The 18,244-nt window shown below is 44.2% G+C and overlaps 1 protein-coding gene across 4 annotated transcripts in view; it reads right to left on the bottom strand.

The window, feature by feature from the left end:
- Nucleotides 1-10,762: 10,762 nt before the first annotated feature.
- PIGQ (phosphatidylinositol glycan anchor biosynthesis class Q) overlaps nucleotides 10,763-18,244 on the bottom strand; it is a 43,275-nt gene continuing 35,793 nt past the window's right edge. For all 4 annotated transcript variants that reach the window (XM_073362864.1, XM_073362862.1, XM_073362863.1 and 1 more), the window contains 2 exons: nucleotides 16,128-16,189; nucleotides 10,763-11,405 (listed from right to left, as the gene is read on the bottom strand). In XM_073362864.1, coding sequence (XP_073218965.1) covers nucleotides 11,253-11,405; nucleotides 16,128-16,189 — 215 coding nt within the window. In that variant the 3' untranslated portion in view covers nucleotides 10,763-11,252. The remainder of the gene's footprint in view (nucleotides 11,406-16,127; nucleotides 16,190-18,244) is intronic.

The raw sequence follows: 18,244 nt of genomic DNA, 5'->3' as shown, positions 1-18,244 counted from the left end.
GTCAAATGAACCAAAAGCTGCTTTGATTTTGATGTATGCCACATAGACTCATAGACTTTAAGGTCAGAAGGGACTATTATCATCATCTAGTCTGACCTCCTGCACAATGCAGGCCACAGAATCTCACTCACCCACTCCTGCAATAAACCTCTCATTTATGTCTGAGCTACTGAAGTCAAATCATGGTTTAAAGACTTCAAGGCAGTTAAATTCTCGGTGCAGCTCAACTGCTGATGTGCTCCATGGAAATTCTAGCCTTATGGCTGGGCCTAATCTGGGAAAGGTTTTCACTCAGATCCTCAAAGGTTGATTTCAATGAGGGTTAGGTGCCTAAATACCTTTGAGGACCTGGGCAAATTCTGTTTAAATAAAATAAAATCTGCCTCCCCGGGAGAAGGTTATGTCAATGAAAACTAAACCTGGCTCTATGAAGAGATTCAAATAGAAGAGACCAGCTTTGGCAGATGGCCTCATCCAGCATTTCATGTACAAGGAGATGGTCAATCTAGCCAGCCACCCATCCATCCTTTTCCAATCCTTCCGCAGAAGGCAGTGTTTTGGTGCTGGTTCCATGGCTCACAGTTAATACTGCTTCTTTTCTTCTGCTATCTGAATACTAGCAGCCAAAAATGTCCATCTTCCACTCGTACTTCCTGAACGTCAACAGCTCATCACAACATGTACAAAAGAAAAATTAAATAGCAGCTGTCCTGCTGAGTTTACTCAGCGCTGTTCACTCTGACTTTTATGCCTCATTTTTCCCCCCTCCCACTGTTGCCAATAACATTCTCCAGGGACCTGTGGGATTGTAGATTAAAGACTGTATATAAAACTCTTGCTGAAACATGAGGGGTGGGGAAGGCAGGAGAGGGACTGAAGTGAAATCAGAGAGCATGCAGGCACACGTGTCAGAATTTCAGTGGAGAAAAGAAAGGACCACCACCCGCCTCCTCCTCTTCAGAGCAGTGGTCGTGGAACCCCCATCCCTAGGACAGTGCATCTTATGCCTTCCAATCAGCGGAGCCTCCTTCTGTTCCCTTCCCTCAGATGTATCATCTAGTCCACTCTCTGCATTACTACCTGTGGAAAGAACACGAAAATGGTTGCTTACCTGTATCTCCGCTGCTGGTACATGGACGCTCCCCTTTCTTCTTCTGGAGGTCACATGCTGCCAAATTACTTCACCGTCCTCCTGTCCCCGCTGCGCAGCCTGCTCTGAATCTTCAGAGCATTGTGCCTATAAGAAGCATAACCTGACGTCTGTCCAGGAAATCTTCAGTTTCTCTTACGCAACGCAGCGTCGATACTTATTTCTCCAGACCTTGAACCTTCTCTTCCAATATGGAGACCAGCTTGCACTTTGTGCAGACAAAGTCGCTTCTATCCTGTGGAAGAAAGACAAACATGGCACATCCAGTGCAGGTCACAACAGCTGAATGCTCCCCATCCATATTACCTTCCTTCTATGAGCTTCTTCAGAAGTTGTAGTAACTACTCAGAGAAGCTGGCAAGATGTAAGCCTCAGTGGGCTCTCCCCGGGCGAACTCCCAGGCAAACTCCCTCTGTTAGCCGCTCAGTTGGTTTGCGGCTGACTGGCTTTTTATAACAGTCAGGCCCACTCAAGGCTCACCTGGAACAAAGCACTCCCAAGTCACACTTTTCAAAAACCAATCAAGCACACGATCAAACTGTCCCCACAACAGACACTCACCAACACAGCCTCCCTAATGCAGCCCTTAGCGTACCTCCTTTCAGACAGATCCCAGGCAAACTCCCTCTGTTAGCCTCTCTGCTGTTCGCCGCTCAAGAGAAGGCAGGACTGCTTTGGCATCATATAGCCACAAGGAGGCAAATCAGTGTTTGCAAGTGTCTCAGATTAGCAGGGAAACAAGAGTTCCAGTTTTTAAGAAGCTCTAACACCATGGGGAGAAAAAGCAGCATGACAAAGGCAACACGATCCTCTCTAGTAAGCACTGAGTTACCACTAGGACCAAGAGCACCCATTGAAAGGAATAAAGCATTTTAGAGTCTGATCCTGCTCTCATGGAAGTTGGTGAGGATTTTGCCATTGATTTCAGTGACAGCAAGTGCAGGGTTTAGGGAGTGAGTCAACTTTGTGTGTCACATAAATCCTTAGAGTTTAAGCAATTCAGCAGCCAGATCACCATCTGTAACATGGAGAGTGGACGCAGAGCAAGTCGGTTCCTGATGCTCAGGACCAAGAACGGCAGTCCAATCACAAAGACAACCGGAGTCCAGATGCCAGGCTCTGCAAGGCTCACTTCTCATCTGCCTGACCTTGAATAGTTGCAGATGCAGAACCTAGGGGCTAGCCACCTTCCCATGCCCATCACAGCATCACAGTCAGGACCAGAGAGTAAATACTTTTTCTAAAAACATCTTTATTCTAGTGTAATCAAAATAAATTGTAAGATCTGATTAAAATAGCTAATTTAAGAAATGATTGCCAGGAGTTCAAAGATCTCTACCACTAGGTCATATAATGCAAATGCAGAACATCAGGCTTTCAAAATCAAAGGACATTGGTACAATGCAGTTCTATTATACATCCTCTCTCAGCCCCAGCTGTATGTGAATCCACCATGACAGTACAGCCAGTCAAGCTAAGATCCTCACCACCATGCCAGGCATTCTTGTTATGACAAACTATTACAGTGAGCACTAGTCAATTACATTTATTAGGCCAGGACTTGCTCATTGAACTGTTAAGCCAGTCTACTACATTTTAAAACAGGGTTGTGATGGGATGGAAGTCTCAGCTTTAAGTGGCATAACAGTGGCATTTTAAAACAAACACCAGTCTCGTTTGTATGTGCACATTTTGTTCGTGCTTGGCAGCTAGGCAGCAGATGTCCATTAAACGCAAAACTGACTGACACTTTTAAAATAGCTTTCTCTCTCTCTCTCTCACACACACACACACACACACACACACACACACACACACAGCAGCATTTCAGAATAAGCTCCAAGTGTTTGTGCAACCCTTTTTGGTATCTTCTTGTTAAGAAAGATTTAATCGCTGGAGGTTTAAATACAACAGTCACTGGGAAATCTTCAGTTTCACAACACCATGTGTTTCTTTGAGTACATTACAAAACCACAGCAAAGATACATAGGTCCCCCAAACACACAAACCACAGAGGCAGATTTGGAAGGGGAGAAAAAGACGCAATTCCTGATTGGAGGTTCTGGTTCAGGTCCATCTCTAATCCAGTGTAACATACACTAGGTCTAACCTTAGAAAAGAGTAAATCACTAAGTATTTAAAAGTGTTTTAAAGATAGTCAAGCGAGAAGGTGGAAGCGCAACAGGGCAATTATGCAGTGTAGGGCGGAAGAAAACAGCTCACTGTCTCTATGAGGACACAGCAGGAAGCTGCTTTAAGGTTGCTCATTAAACTTAAGGAAAACTTCTGACCTCTCAACTCCTTTGAGCAGCATGGATCTACCACTGCAGACAGAGGGGCTAGCTCCTCCATTGGTCCCTAAGGCCCACTCTACCTTAGAGACATTGACACTGGTACCTACACTGATGTAGCTATGCTGGTGCAAACCCCAACCTAGATACATTGCAGCATTACTGAGATGTAATCTGGTAAATTACTGATGTAAGCCCCATGCTGTCAGGTCGCCAACCTTATACGCATCCTTGAGGTCAAGCATGGCTCTGCAGCTGCACTGCCTCAGTTTCCCTGACAGGGTTTCTAGCCCACTCTGGTGGTTTATGGCTCAGTGCTCTGACTTGAGTCACTATGAACGTTTAGCCTCCTCCCCTTCTGGGGTAGCAGAGCCCAAGGTCACAGTCTCAAAACAAACATGAAATAAAGGCACCTGTATTCCAGCTGGACTTGGTTCTCAGCCCTTCTGAGGTTATTCATCCAACCTGCCCCCAGGCTCAGCTTGCAGATCTCACCATTCCCCTCAGGTGAGACACCCTCTGCTGCCTGGTTTAATCATCAGCAAGTCCCTGATAAACCCAAATAGTCCAGCATCAGGCCTGCCTGCGAGGGAGGCTCTAACCAGCCCAGTTCTACTGAGTCCTGGCTCCAGCCAGGCTTCTATCCCCAAATGAGAGCAGCTGGTCTTCTCTCTTTCCAGCCAGCCACAACTGACTGAGCTCTCCCCTTTCCATCCTGTTCCTACAGGATTGACACCCAAGTGGGTGGGGCTGATTGTGCTCCTGGCAGTTTGTTAACCCTTTTCAGCCTGAGTGTGGTCTGTATACCCCATCGCACCCCACTTTACATTGGTGCTGCGTGTCTATGTTAAGTAGCTACACTGAATAACTACACTGATTTAGTTACATCACTGCAGATTTCTCTAACTCCCCATACAACAAGCTTCAAAACTCCATCCTCCTTGGTCATACATTCCAGTAGGAATCACAGCCCTTGCACCAATTTACATGCCATACAACCCCATTGGCTTTAATGGGATGGGGTATGGTGTCATCAGGGCAGAATGGTTCCTTCTGTCTTTCTAATCTACATCAGAGCTGGCAGGAAGCTCCTCCGCCACCACTCATCAGGAAATATCCAATAACCTGGCTCCTCAGGTGTTTTCACCCTGCTGAGATGTATCAATGGAATGGCAACTCTCTCAGAGAGACTCTCACACTAGTCTCAGTAAGGAGGGTGGTGTGAGTCTTACAGGTTATTTCTAAAGGCTTTGAAAATTCACTTTAATATAGTGTACGTATAGAATTGCAGTAGCTACCTTAAGGGCTGTCCTGTGAGCTGTATTCATATTGGTTTTAGCAAGAGATCTGCATGCAGTGGGGCTGTAGAACAGGGGTTAACATATCAGCACTGATCTGTTTCCTGTTATCTAGAATCTGTATTTCCATCACTGGAGATGGCATGGCATGCAGTGAAAGCTTTCAGTATATGGATCTCAGTTGAATACAGTGGCTGGGCCTGCATAACAAGGTTTGAGTCCAACTGCAGGACTGCATTAGTGGAAAACCCCAAAAACCACAAGCCAGGCCTTTGTGTAGGAGAACTGACAGGGCGATTTCTATTTCCTTTCAACAGCAGCACGTTCTGGGTGTTTAAGTCAGCCCCACAGTACAAGCAGCTCTTTCTCTCACTCAAAGAAATATTAGTGCTGGGGGACAGCCCATGCTGGAGTGGAAAAGGATGCTGATCCCAGCATAGAAGAATGCTTATATGCAGGGTGGCTGTAGTAGGGTTGAGAAGCCCTGAGCCGGACAAATGCTGCTTTGTTATAATGTCTCTCTGTTCGTAACCAAAAAAGGTTTTAATACTGGCTTTCCCACACTAGCAACCCAAAGGAGGTAAATGATGAACACCAGGCAGAGAAAATAGGGGATCTGTAGGCTGAAGTCCTATCGAAGGCAGAGAGCACTAGGAGCGTCAGTAGCAACCTGATTCCCAGTGAGGAGAGCCCAGGCAGGGATCATGACCAGAAGTGGCTTTCATTTCCTAGTTCTCTCACTCAAACCAGGGTAACCTTGTGGGTCTCAGAAGGGTTAGTGTGTTAGGTTGATCAGGAGGGTATTTGTCAGTTCTAGTGATAATTAACAACTCTTAAATCAATGTCAGAGTCTTTATAGAACTAATTTAACACTGAAGCATCTAGCAAATTTGGCACTTGCCAAAAAGAAGCGTCACAACCTCTGAAAGGGGGTGGGGTATAATCTATTAACAACAGTAGACAAGTGATCTGTAGAAGGCCAAACTTTTTTTTGATCTCAGACAAGAATCAGACTTAACCAGCTAGATCCAAGATTTGGAAGAAGGCTTGGAAAAGTGGGAGGTGCTGAAGAGGCAAAGCCCTAGTGGCAGAGCTGCTGATAGATGCAGTGTAAAGTGTGGTTCTAGTGTGAAAAGTGACTATGTTTTGAATTAAGGTGCCATTTTTTCAATCTTCTTCCTGTGCATATTCAGGTTCATCTGTGCAGTGCTGTCAGCCCTGCAGGACCAGCTGAGCTCTGGTAGAGCACACTGGATTCTTTTTGCATTTGTGTATCAAAGAATTGCTAGCAGAAAAGTTCCAGTGGCTGGGCCATCCTCTTGTCTTCAGATTCTGCCCTCCCACCAGTGAAGATATTAAGGTTGTCCAGGTGGGTAAAAGGGTAGGAAAAGACTTTTCCTGTGGGCAGGTTATCCCATAACTGCCTACTGCAGGGTTCCTTGCACCTCCCTTGAAGGAGCTATTATAGGCCATTGTCAGAGACAGGATACCAGATTAGGTGGAGGTGTAAGGAACCCTGCAGTAAGCAGTTATGGAATTAACTGATTCAGTTTGGAAATCTGTAGGTTCCTACTTGGAGTTGAAGACAGTGGCGTGATACAGGTGTTTAAATGGGATTAAATACAAGAGGTGTAAGGTATTTCTGAAGGTAAGGGCATTAAAATCTGGCTCTTGAACTCACAGAGCAAGCAAGCAAATCTGAAGGGTTATTTAATTGCTCAGGGCCAGATTGTTAAACCTCTGGGTCACAAGAACAGTTCCACTGACTGCGACTGTTCACTAACATAAGGGGTCACAACCTGGCCTTAATGAGACCTATGCTGGAGACAACAGTTTATACATTGTGCACTCTGCACTGTTCTAAAACAACTGCAAAACTGACACACTGAATATTAAAGACCAGCACAGAACTCCATGGGGTCTGGAGCCACCTACTGTGACACCCTGTACCCCTGTTCACCACTTTTATATGGTTACGATATATTTTGTACAATGTAAGCCTTGTGAGGTATCAGTTGAAAACTCATAATCTGCTGAATACTGTTGTCCTGGTAAAATGTGTGTATTAACAATGTGTGAGAAGTTAGTAGCTTCTACTATGTATCATTGTTATAACTTGCTCCAAGGTTAAGACAAGCAGGTCCAAACCAGTTTTTCAGAGACAAAGACACACTGGCACCCCAAACTGGTGTCAAAGAGCCATTACCGGTTTAACCGGCCATTCTTCAGCAATGGGAAGGTATAAACAAAAAAATGACATTGCACACAGGAATGTTTCAAATCTCATGTACAGAGTCCTGTTTGTCTATACCTGGCAGGGGGTAATTCTCAGAGAGGAGGAGGGTATAAAGTAAGAGACAGTGACCTTCATATCACCCCTTTCTGCTCAGGACATCAATGACTCTGAAAGAACTGAACTAAGAAGGGGAATGGTCCCAGGTTGGAAGGAGATGCAGCCTGAGAAATTTTACTACAGTTTACAGTGAGATGGGCCTTGTGCTTTTAAACCTATTAGCCTTGATAAAGTTTAGGAATTAGCTTGTGGTTTTATCTTTTTATTTCTTTTGTAACCAATTCTGACTTTTATGCCTTATCACTTTTAATCACTTAAAATCTGTCTCTCTCTAGTTAATACATTGTTTTGTTGTTTTACATACACCAGTGTGTGTTTGGATTGAAGTATTTGGGAAACTCTACTTAGGGTCAACAAGGCTGGTGCATAATCATTACATAATCTAACTATCTATGATGGGGTGGGCAAACTCTTTGGCCCGAGGGCCACATCTGGATGGGGAAATTGCATGCAGGGCCATGAATGTAGGGCTGGAGAAGGGGGTTGGGGTGCAGGAGGGGGTGTGGTGTGCAGAAAGCGGATCAGGGCACAGGGTTGGGGCGCAGGAGGGGTGCAAGATGTATGAGGGGGTTCAGGGCAGGGGGTTCTATGATCTATGAGCTTGTACTGTCCAGGGGGTTACTGAGCAGTACAAGACACACATTTTGGGGACACGGCTGGAACAGAGGGATATGTGGGTGTCACCCTGTATGTAGGTTTCAGAGTAACAGCCGTGTTAGTCTGTATTCGCAAAAAGAAAAGGAGTACTTGTGGCACCTTAGAGACTAACCAATTTATTTGAGCATGAGCTTTCGTGAGCTACAGCTCACTTCATCGGATGCATACCGTGGAAACTGCAGCAGACTTTATATACACACAGAGATCATGAAACAATATCTCCTCCCACCCCACTGTCCTGCTGGTAATAGCTTATCTAAAGTGATCATCAAGTTGGGCCATTTCCAGCACAAATCCAGGTTTTCTCACCCTCCACACACAAACTCACTCTCCTGCTGGTAATAGCCCATCCAAAGTGACAACTCTCTACACAATGTGCATGATAATCAAGGTGGGCCATTTCCTGCACAAATCCAGGTTCTCTCATTATTATTATTATTATACCCTGTATGTAATTCATGGAAGGCTGGGCACAGCGTTCTTGTATTCATCTGGGAGTGATTTTACATGCTAGTGGCTGTGTGCGTGCAGAGCATGGAGGGGTTGCTGTTCACCAGCAATGCAGTGTAAAAGGCATCACAGGCTGGGGAGCTAAGGGGACACATCAGTCCAGATTGCACCCTGGGGTATGTCATACCTACAAATCAAGATTTCATTGAAAACCCTCTGCAGTATTAGGGGCGATAAGAGGGATTTTTGCCAAACTAGTTGCTTTCAACAATATACTTTGTTTTGGACCATGCAAGAAGAAAACGTTCTCCTGATTGCACTAATCCCCAAACCATATTGGCAGCATAACATTCTGTCCTTTGCGCAATAACCTCACTAAGGACCTGGAGACATCTTGTAAAACTCTGGCAGACTTTACTTTTGCTGTGTAAGGAATGTTGTAGAGAACGTCTTAAATATTTATGTAAGCAAATTTGTTTTTTCAACTCATGCCTGTGGATGCAAAGGTGAAGGCTGAATTCTGAGGCTATGTCTACACTGGCAGCTTGGGGTGTGATTCCCAGCTTGCGTAGATATACTTGGGCTAGCGTGCCAAAAACAGTTGTGTAGCCACAGTAGCACAGGCAGTGGTGGCATGGGCTAGCCGCCCTGAGTACTTACTCATGGGATCTGGGTAGGTTTGTACTCAGGACAGCTACCCCGTGCTGCCGCTTGCTGCTGCCCATGCTACCACAGCTACACTACTATTTTTAGTGAACTAAGTCTCACTGAGCTAGCGCAAGTATGTCTACGTGAGCTGGGAATTATACCCCTAGCTCCAAGTAGAGACCTAGCCTTAGTGAAGATTTTAACCTACATGTACACCAGTGTAACAAGTGCTTACTCACCCAGAAAGAGCTCAAAGCATATTACCTATATGGGGACAAATCCTCCTCCCTCAAGCCCATGTAACCAGGCTGAACACCATGATGGGACAAAAGATCACTCACCCACCACTGCCCTTCTTGACGTCTGATTTGTGTCCATTTATTCTTTTGTGTAGAGACTGTCCAATTTGACCAATGTACATGGCAGAGGGACATTGCTGGCACATGATGGCATATATCACATCACATATATATGCCATCATGTGCCAGCAATGCCCCTCTGCCATGTACACTGGCCAAACCAGACAGTCTCTATGCAAAAAAAAAAAAAAAAAAGACAAATCAGATGTCAAGAATTATAACATTCAAAAATCAGTCAGAGAACACTTCAACCTCCCTGGACACTTAATTACAGACTTAAAAGTGGAAATTCTTCAACAAAAAAAACCTTCAAAAACAGATTCCAACGAGAAACTGCAGAACTGGAATTAATTTGCAAACTGGACACCATCAAATTAGGCCTGAATAAAGACTGGGAGTGGATCGGTCATTACACAAACTAAAAACCTATCTCCCCTTGCTATTCACCTCCCCTCCCCCACATAGTGTTACTCACACCTTCTTGTCAGCTGTTTGAAATGGGCCATCCTGATTACCACTACAAAAGTGATTTTTCCTCCTGCTGATAATAGCCCACTTTAATTGAATTGTCTCATTAGAATGGGTAAGGCAATCCCCATCTTTTCATGTTCTCTGTATATATATCTTCCTACTGTATTTTCCACTTCATGCATCTGATGAAGTGGGTTTCAGCCCACGAAAGCTTTGCCCAAATAAATTTGTTAGTCTCTAAGGTGCCACAAGTACTCCTCATTGTTTTCACCACCAATGTAATGCAGCCACCTCTGGAATGCAAGCTGGCAACAGTGCACAGCAACCCTATATATCCCGTTTAGGATATGGGAAGTGACTGTTGTATACCTAGGCACAGTGTACTTACACATCTGTATACAGTCTCTATTTTAAACTACAGAAATGTATGTGTTAGGTACATACTAAAGAATCTACTGCCTGGCCAACACATTAATGTATTTCCCATTCGGGTTAATAGGAGGAACACTTTGAAAGGGGAACAGACACCATAATGTGTATGTACTTAAAATCTGACAGAGAAAGAGACCATTGTTTTCATTGTGATCTGGAGGTTAGTACCATCAGCAAGAAAAGTATTCTTAAGACGTGGGGTCTACATTTTCCAAAGCAACTAGTAGTTTTAGAGGCCGATTTTGTGAGCCGTTACAGGGTCTGGACTGTCCAAAAATCAGGCCCCTTTAAAAGGTCTCAGATTGGGCACTGAGAAACAGACGCATCCAACATCACTAGTCTGTTAAGAATATTTAGGCCAAAGATGATTTTTTGTGGTGAAACCCTACCTCTGTTTGTTCCTGCTGTAAATGGTAGGTTAGGCATGGTCCCAGAGCAGTGTGTGTTTTCTGGCCTCCATGCTACATTTTTTTCTATGCTCACCCTTGCTGTGGTGCTGCAGTGGGATAAAGCCAATTCTACTACCAAAGAAAAAGCAATGGGACAAAACAATGGGCTACATACCAGTACTGTTTCCAAGCTGACCATCCAGTTTGGGAGCATGGATTTGATGAATTGGCTTGAACACACAAATTTGAAAGGTCCAGAATACCTGGATGTAATAATCCACCTCAGCGTTTTGGCTTTAATCACCCCCAGGTCCCAGGGCAGCTTTAATATGGCCCCATGAACTTACATAGAAAGACTAACAGACCATCAGGCCGATCAGGAGCTATTCCCTGGCTTACATGGTATGCTGCTGTGGAGAGGTACTGAAGGGTTAAACCTCTGGCCCCTAGTGCTGCCAGGCAGGAACAGTGTAATCTAGGGTGGAATAACACTTCATTAACAGAGAACAGCCTGGAAACCAAGTCAGCTGGATGGGGCCATATAGGAGGGGGAAAGTTGAAGGAGATTATATAAAAACACTCCCATTTAAAATGAAGCCCCTCCTCGCACATTACCAAAGTCTCAGCAGAGGATTTGACAGTATTGTCCCAGCTAGCAGCTGCTGGGTCCAGGCTCACTGGGCCTGGGAGCCGTGAGTGGGTTTGAATGGTGGTTTTTGGCTCATTCTTTCAGGCCTGGCTCATTTGCTTCCCTTTAGTCCTGCTTCTCCCCTTTATGCTTCCAAGGGTAGATCAGCTCTCCAACAAACAGCTTCTTGCACAGAGAGCTCCAGGAATCCTTAGGGTAACAAGCATAGGTTGGGAGCCTGTACGTCTGCACCACGCTGCCATAGGACAGAGGATTTATCTGGAAGTAGAGAAGGAAGAGGGACAATGGCAATGAAAACAGGTGATGGTGTGAACAATGAGGAGAGTAAGGGTGCGTGTGTGTGCGTGTGCAATTCTTTCTGCCTTTGTACAATCACATTAATGCTCTATTAGAATCTCCCAGCTATACTGCTGCACACAAATGGGTTACAAGAGTTTGTTGGCTATGTAAGAATTCTTTTTTCTTCTATAGCACTTTCCATCTGCAGATCTCAAATGAATTTAGCCTCACAATCTCTCTGTGGGGAAGGAATTGTTACCCTCATGTTACAGATAGGGAAACAGAGGCACAGCCCAAGTCATAAGCCTGGTTTTAGAGCACTACTAAGGTTTCATCAATCTGACACAATGAAACTGTACTGTAACCATGTCCACAGACATGGCATTCAATAGAATACTCTTTTGGGGACACATTTTTACAGCACTCTGTGGAATATACCAGTAAGATTAATTATTGGCTCAATTCTGCAAGAGGCTGAGCACTGTGGCACCAATCCAGCAATCCACGTACGCATACACTAAACTCAGCACCTATTCCACCTTTTTCAACCTCAAATCCAATTAGAACTGGATGCATGCCACAGAACATTTCACATGACTAGTCAGTAACATTTTAAAATTAACTCTCTTCAGCTGGGTTCACATCTCTTTCGTATTTGCTTTGTACCAATTGCTAGTGAATGAGTTCACTGGCAGACATGTTCATGGAAAAATAATTTTAAGTGAATACTGAGCAGATTCACAGGAAGCGAGGTTTGAATTTGTCAAGATGAGCATTTGTAGCAGAAATTGAAGAGCTGTGCTCATCCAGTCAGGGAACAGAATCATACTATGTGATTTGTCTGTCTAACCAAAATAACTAATGCAGCTCAAATTTCAAATACTCTCAATCTCCAGACCAATAATTAATCACTTAAGTTATTGGAGAGTAATTCTGAATAGATTCAATTTGTTCAAGATCGGGGCCACAAGGAATCTGCCAAAAGAAAAAGAAACAAAATTTGAATAACTTTGTTACTAGCTAGTCACCCAGCTTCATCCACACGGTTAAATCTTAGATGGAAACAGGTCCATTTGCGGGAGACGACAAGGGATTGTTGCTAGGGAAGTGAGGCCACTGACTATTTGGACACAATATTCCTATGCCCATTTAGTTGAAATGTATATCTGTGTGGAGGACTGGTGGCATAGGAGTGAATTTCACCTACTGAGAGATAAGAAATGGCTTTCAACCCAGCACAGCACAACACAGTGTCTTACTGTCATGTTTTAAATTTAAAAAAACAACAGTTTTGTTAGGGAAGTTGCTGTCATGAGTTCCTTTTATACAATCTCTGTAGTTCAAGGCTGTATAAACTGATAAAATATGCCTCCCTTGTTTCATAATGGAATCGTTCCCTTTTCCCTTCCTCTTTCGCTTAACCCTTTGCAAACAGGTTGTTCTTGAAAAGGAAATTTCTGGGTGAATGTGTAGAGAGGGATCAAAGTTGTAAAGGAGTCAATTCCTCTAGATACCCTTTTATAAAACTTGGCTGCATGAAAATCAGGGAAGCCAATAGCTGGTAGCCAGGAGTATTTTTTGATATGTTTACAGAGCACATTATTTTAAAACCCAGTTTAAATACTAAGTTGCATAGTGCTTTTGGGAGTGAATTAAACAGCAATGGAATCTTCCTGCCCTCACCAATATACTTGTATTTGGATTCTACATTCTGACAACACTGAACTTTTTTTTTAAAATAAAAAACCAATCGTTTGCTGAATCCCAAGGGAAGTAAACATTCTCATAAGTCAGCTGCAGAGACCGTCCAATTCAGATCAGTCTACAAATCATTTTTATTTCATCCTGACATTGTCATATGTTTCTGATCGGCTGTCACCTAGATCAGCTTAGTGCCCAGAGACAGGGAGAATCTTCAATCATCCAGGTCTTATCTTTTGTACATGTGCGCACAATTATACACACACACACAAACTTCCTCCCCTTTGGCACGGTGTGGGGAAGCATCGCTCCGCAGGGTAACAAGGCACATGGGGATAATGGGGAGGTGACACAAGGCAAGCCTATCATGGAAGCTGGGGACAGAAATAGCATGAGTTGCTACACAGAGCTCAGTGTATCACTGTGTGAATTTTAATCCGTGTCAAAAGACCTTTTCCAGATTTTCATGCTGCAAATCCTGATCTGATAGTGGTAAGGCCCACCGGATTTCTGAGACAGGCCTGCCTGGCATTACTGCCTCCACACTGCAACAGAAAGCCACCTTTACTGTATGCTGACCTTTGAGGGAGGGACCAGGATATAGAGGGTCTGTGTATCCAGGCCCTTCTGAACCTCTCTTGATACAATATATGGTGCCACACACTAGGAAGATTCCTTTCTGTGATGGGCCTATTGATCAAGATCTTATTGTACTCACCAACTAACTCCTTTATCCCTATAACCTGGAGCAGCCACCACCATGCCACTACAAGAAAAGGAGTACTTGTGGCACCTTAGAGACTAACCAATTTATTTGAGCATAAGCTTTCGTGAGCTACAGCTCACTTCATCAGATACATTCAGTGGAAAATACAGTGAGGAGATTTATATACACACAGAACATGAAAAAATGGGTGTTATCATACACACTGTAAGGAGAGTGATCACTTAAGATGAGCTATTACCAGCAGGAGGGGGTGGGGGAAGAAAACCTTTTGTAGTGATAATCAAGGTGGGCCATTACCAGCAGTTAACAAGAACGTCTGAGGAACAGTGGGGCGAGGGGAATAAACATGGGGAAATAGTTTTACTTTGTGTAATGACTCATTCACTCCCAGTCCCTATTCAAGCCTTAGTTAATTGTATCCAGTTTGCAAATTAATTCCAATTCAGCAGTCTCTCCTTGAAGTCTGTTTCTGAAGTCTTTTTGTTGTAATATTGCGACTTTTAGGTCAGAGATCAAGTGACCAGAGAGAACAGACTCCAAGGAGAGACTGCTGAATTGGAATTAATTTGCAAACTGGATACAATTAACTCAGGCTTGAATAGAGACTGGGAGTGGATGAGTCATTACACAAAGGAAAACTATTTCCCCATGTTTATTCCCCACCCCACCCCCCACTATTCCTCAGACGTTCTTGTCAACTGCTGGAAATGGCCCACCTTGATTATCACTACAAAAGGTTTTCTCCCTCCCACCCCCCGCACCCTGCTGGTAATAGCTCATCTTAAGTGATCACTCTCCTTACAGTGTGTATGATAACACCCATTTTTTCATGTTCTGTGTGTATATAAATCTCCTCACTGTATTTTCCACTGAATGCATCCGATGAAGTGAGCTGTAGCTCACGAAAGCTCATGCTCAAATAAATTGGTTAGTCTCTAAGGTGCCACAAGTCCTCCTTTTCTTTTTGCGAATACAGACTAACACGGCTGCTACTCTGACACCATGCCACTATAATCATTGTGGCCACATCCTCAGCCCCACCATATTGCCTTGCATCTCTCCAGTGGCACAAAGAGAGCAGAAACTGTGCACACTTTCCCTGTGGGCATAGTCAGAGCAGCTGGCTCTTATGCCATCCCTTGGCCCCAGCAAAGGAAACAGGCAGTATGGTCAGAGCATGGTCTAGTTCTGCTATACCCAGCTCATGGATGGTACCTGGAGAACTGTTGCCAGCTGGTGCAGATCAGACTAGCTCCAGGCTGCTCTATCCTATTTGGAGATGCAAGTAGGAGTTAAGGCAGGGGTGGAACCAGGTGAAAGTATAGATGAGCTGTACTTGACTTCTCGATGGCCCCCCTTCTACTGGAACAAGTGGATCTCAGCTGCAGCAAAGAAACTGGCCCACTGGTGTCAAAGTCTTGCTTCTTGCTATTCTACTGACCAGCAGACTGTACGGCAAGAATGTATTAGCTCTGCAAATAGTGATCAGGAAATGGAGGCCCCACAATTGCTCCTGCACTTGTAATGAGAAATTATCTGCTGCCACCATGTCAGCCCATTTTCAGAACAGCCTTCCTGGAACATCTATTCCTTAGAGGGTGGAAAATGTAAGATTTGAAAGACAGCAAGGAAGAGACTCCTCCCCTCAGCGCATCACAGGGCAATCCCGAGATGAAACTTTGGAACAGTTTCACAAGGCACCCACCCTTCTTTTCCTGTCTACAATGAACCAAGCTGACTGGTGCATTAAGTAGCTCACGCTTCTCAGCTCATCTGGAAGGGAAGGCCCTCTTACTAGAGCTGGGTTTTGGTTCTCCTTAACTGTTTCCCACTCTGGTTGAGTGTGGCCAGTCTTTTTTGCCTCTCTCAAGGCACAGCATTTATTAAAGCACAGCTGCAGACAACATAGCAGTGAGATAATGCTAATCACAGAAGTGATGGACCATCATTACTCACAACTATTCAAGTTTCATTTTGTAACATACAGAACGCTGCTTCTTACGTATAATGCTTCATTAGAAGCTAACCCGATGAACACAAAAGCAAGGCACACTAAGTAGGAGTGACAGACTGCAGCACCAAGGTGAAATATACTTCCCCCCACCTCTATATCCCAGAACTCCACTGAAACTTTGGAGATGCTTTTCCCTAGAATTCCATCTTGAGAGAGCTATCAGAACTCTTTCTAAAGGAGTCAGAATCCTAGGGACAGTTCTGCTGGCAATCCTATAGCAGAGGACATAACTGTGAGCACTAAGCAGCCTGTGGTTTACCTGCATTAAGAGTCGAAGGGGTTTTCCAGCCTTCTGTTCAAGGACTCTGAACTTCACGCCAGCTGAAAAAACAAACAAAGAACCACGATGGAGGAGAACAATCTCCATTCTCTACTTGGATCAATGAGTTGAAAGGGATTTCCTAAAAGTCACACAAGACAGCAAGCCTGGGGATTATGGCAAAGGAACTATAATGATCTATATTTGCTCCCAGCATTCCAGCAGAAAAGGGGAATGCTCTACCCCGTGTAAATGAGAGACAGAAAACTCTCCTTTAGTCATTTTTCATATGGCTACTGTACATGTATACGTCTCCCTTCTGCTTTCAGACTAAATGGGGGTAGGTCTGTGATAGTGGATGACACAAAGACATTTGAGTAAATTCAAAAAAAATCAATGACTATTGATCACAACGAAGGCATTCATACATTTTCAGCATGCTATTAACTGCTGCAGCTGCCACTCCAGTTTTCACTTTTGTATTCCCTCCAGGGCTCACTAAATCCCACAGTACCTTAAAGTCAGACAGGGAAGATGGTGGATCCAAGCTATGACATATTCTACATAACAATGCTTAACGTAACATTTAAAAGAGGGAGAATACAGTATTTTTCACTTTATAGAGGGGCCTTTCATTGGAGGTTCTCAAAACACTTCCTGCAGAACACTCCTACAAAGCAGGTCTATATTATTATCCCTTTTTACAGATGGGGAAACTGAGGCACAGAGCGCTAAATGACTTGTCCAAGGTCAGCTGTAGAATCAGAAATAAAACCCTTTATATAAGTACTTATATGGCCCCATCACTGTAGTATTTAAGTGCATCCCAAATTTTTTAAAAACAAAAATAATCTCTCCCCCTTCTTAATCTTTAGATTAGGTTAGTGTGTGTGTATAGAAATTAAGGGAAAGCTAAGACAAAGGAGTATGACATTTAAGTTCTGCAACTGGTGAGGCCTGTGGTCATTCTTGTCTCTTGTCGGAGTGAATTCCCTAGTCTAAAGTCCAGCTCCTGTGTAAAGCAGAATTTACATAGCAACCGGACCTTAGAATGGGGAATTCACTCTCCACATGAGGCTCCCCTATAGGATCACAGTTTCACTGTTCCAGTGGAAGGTAAATGTTGTGGAAGGTCATGGTGATGGAGGGAGAGGTATTTCTCACGTAGCAATGGCCAATCCCATGAGGCACTTTAAATATCAAGACAGAGACCTTGAACTGGATTCTGGATTAATTGGGGAACCAGCGCAAAGCAAAGCACCAGGGTGATGCGTTCTGGTGATCTGTGTTGCTAAGTAGACAGGCTTCCACATTTTGTAGCCTGTGGCTTCATTCCCAGATGTAATGAGTTGCAGTAATCAAGCCTGGCGGTCATGAATGAATGGATTGTTATGGGCAGATCTCTATCCAATAGGATGGAGCACACTCTTCTGGCCAGACACAGATGGTAGTGGACATTTTTTGTTACCATGACTACTTAGGCATTCAATAGTTCCAAGGAATCCAAAAGGACCCCAAGGCTGGGGACTTAAGAAATTTGAAGGCAGATTCCCTTGACAGTGCAGAGCATTATAGAGGAGGCAAGATCTTTGAAGCACTTCCCTCTGCCAGCCAGCATCACCTCAGTCTTGTCTGGGTTCAGCTCAAGTCAGGAACTTGTCATCCAGGTGTTTATTCCGGTCAGTCATTGATGAAAGCTGGGAAATGATGCTGTTTACATTTGTCACAAAGGAGATGTAGAACGGGGTGCCATCTGCTGGCACTTCAGCCCATGTTGCCTCAATGGCTCCCAGTGGTTTCATATAGATGGTGAATAATACCAAGTAGAAGACTGAGCCCTGTGGGTGTTAGTAGGTGAGGGCTCTGGAGAAGGAAGAACGGTTGCTCATAGTGACGTTCTGCATTCAGTCTGACAGGATGTATCTGAGCCATTTCAGGGCACTTCTATTCATGCCAGCAACTTATTTGAGATGGGACAGGAATGATCAAATAGTATCAAATGCTGCAGAGAGGACGAGCAGAGCAAGAACACTTGAGCTTCTCCTGCCTGAATGCCAGGCTGGACCATGAAGCAACTTGCCAAAGGTCACACAGCAGGTCAGTTGCCGAGCCAGAAA

The sequence above is a fragment of the Lepidochelys kempii genome, chromosome 10, assembly GCF_965140265.1.
Source record: "Lepidochelys kempii isolate rLepKem1 chromosome 10, rLepKem1.hap2, whole genome shotgun sequence".
Classification (NCBI taxonomy): domain Eukaryota; kingdom Metazoa; phylum Chordata; order Testudines; family Cheloniidae; genus Lepidochelys; species Lepidochelys kempii.
The sequence above is the reverse complement of the archived record's forward strand: the minus strand, read 5'-3'. Positions and strand labels throughout refer to the sequence as shown.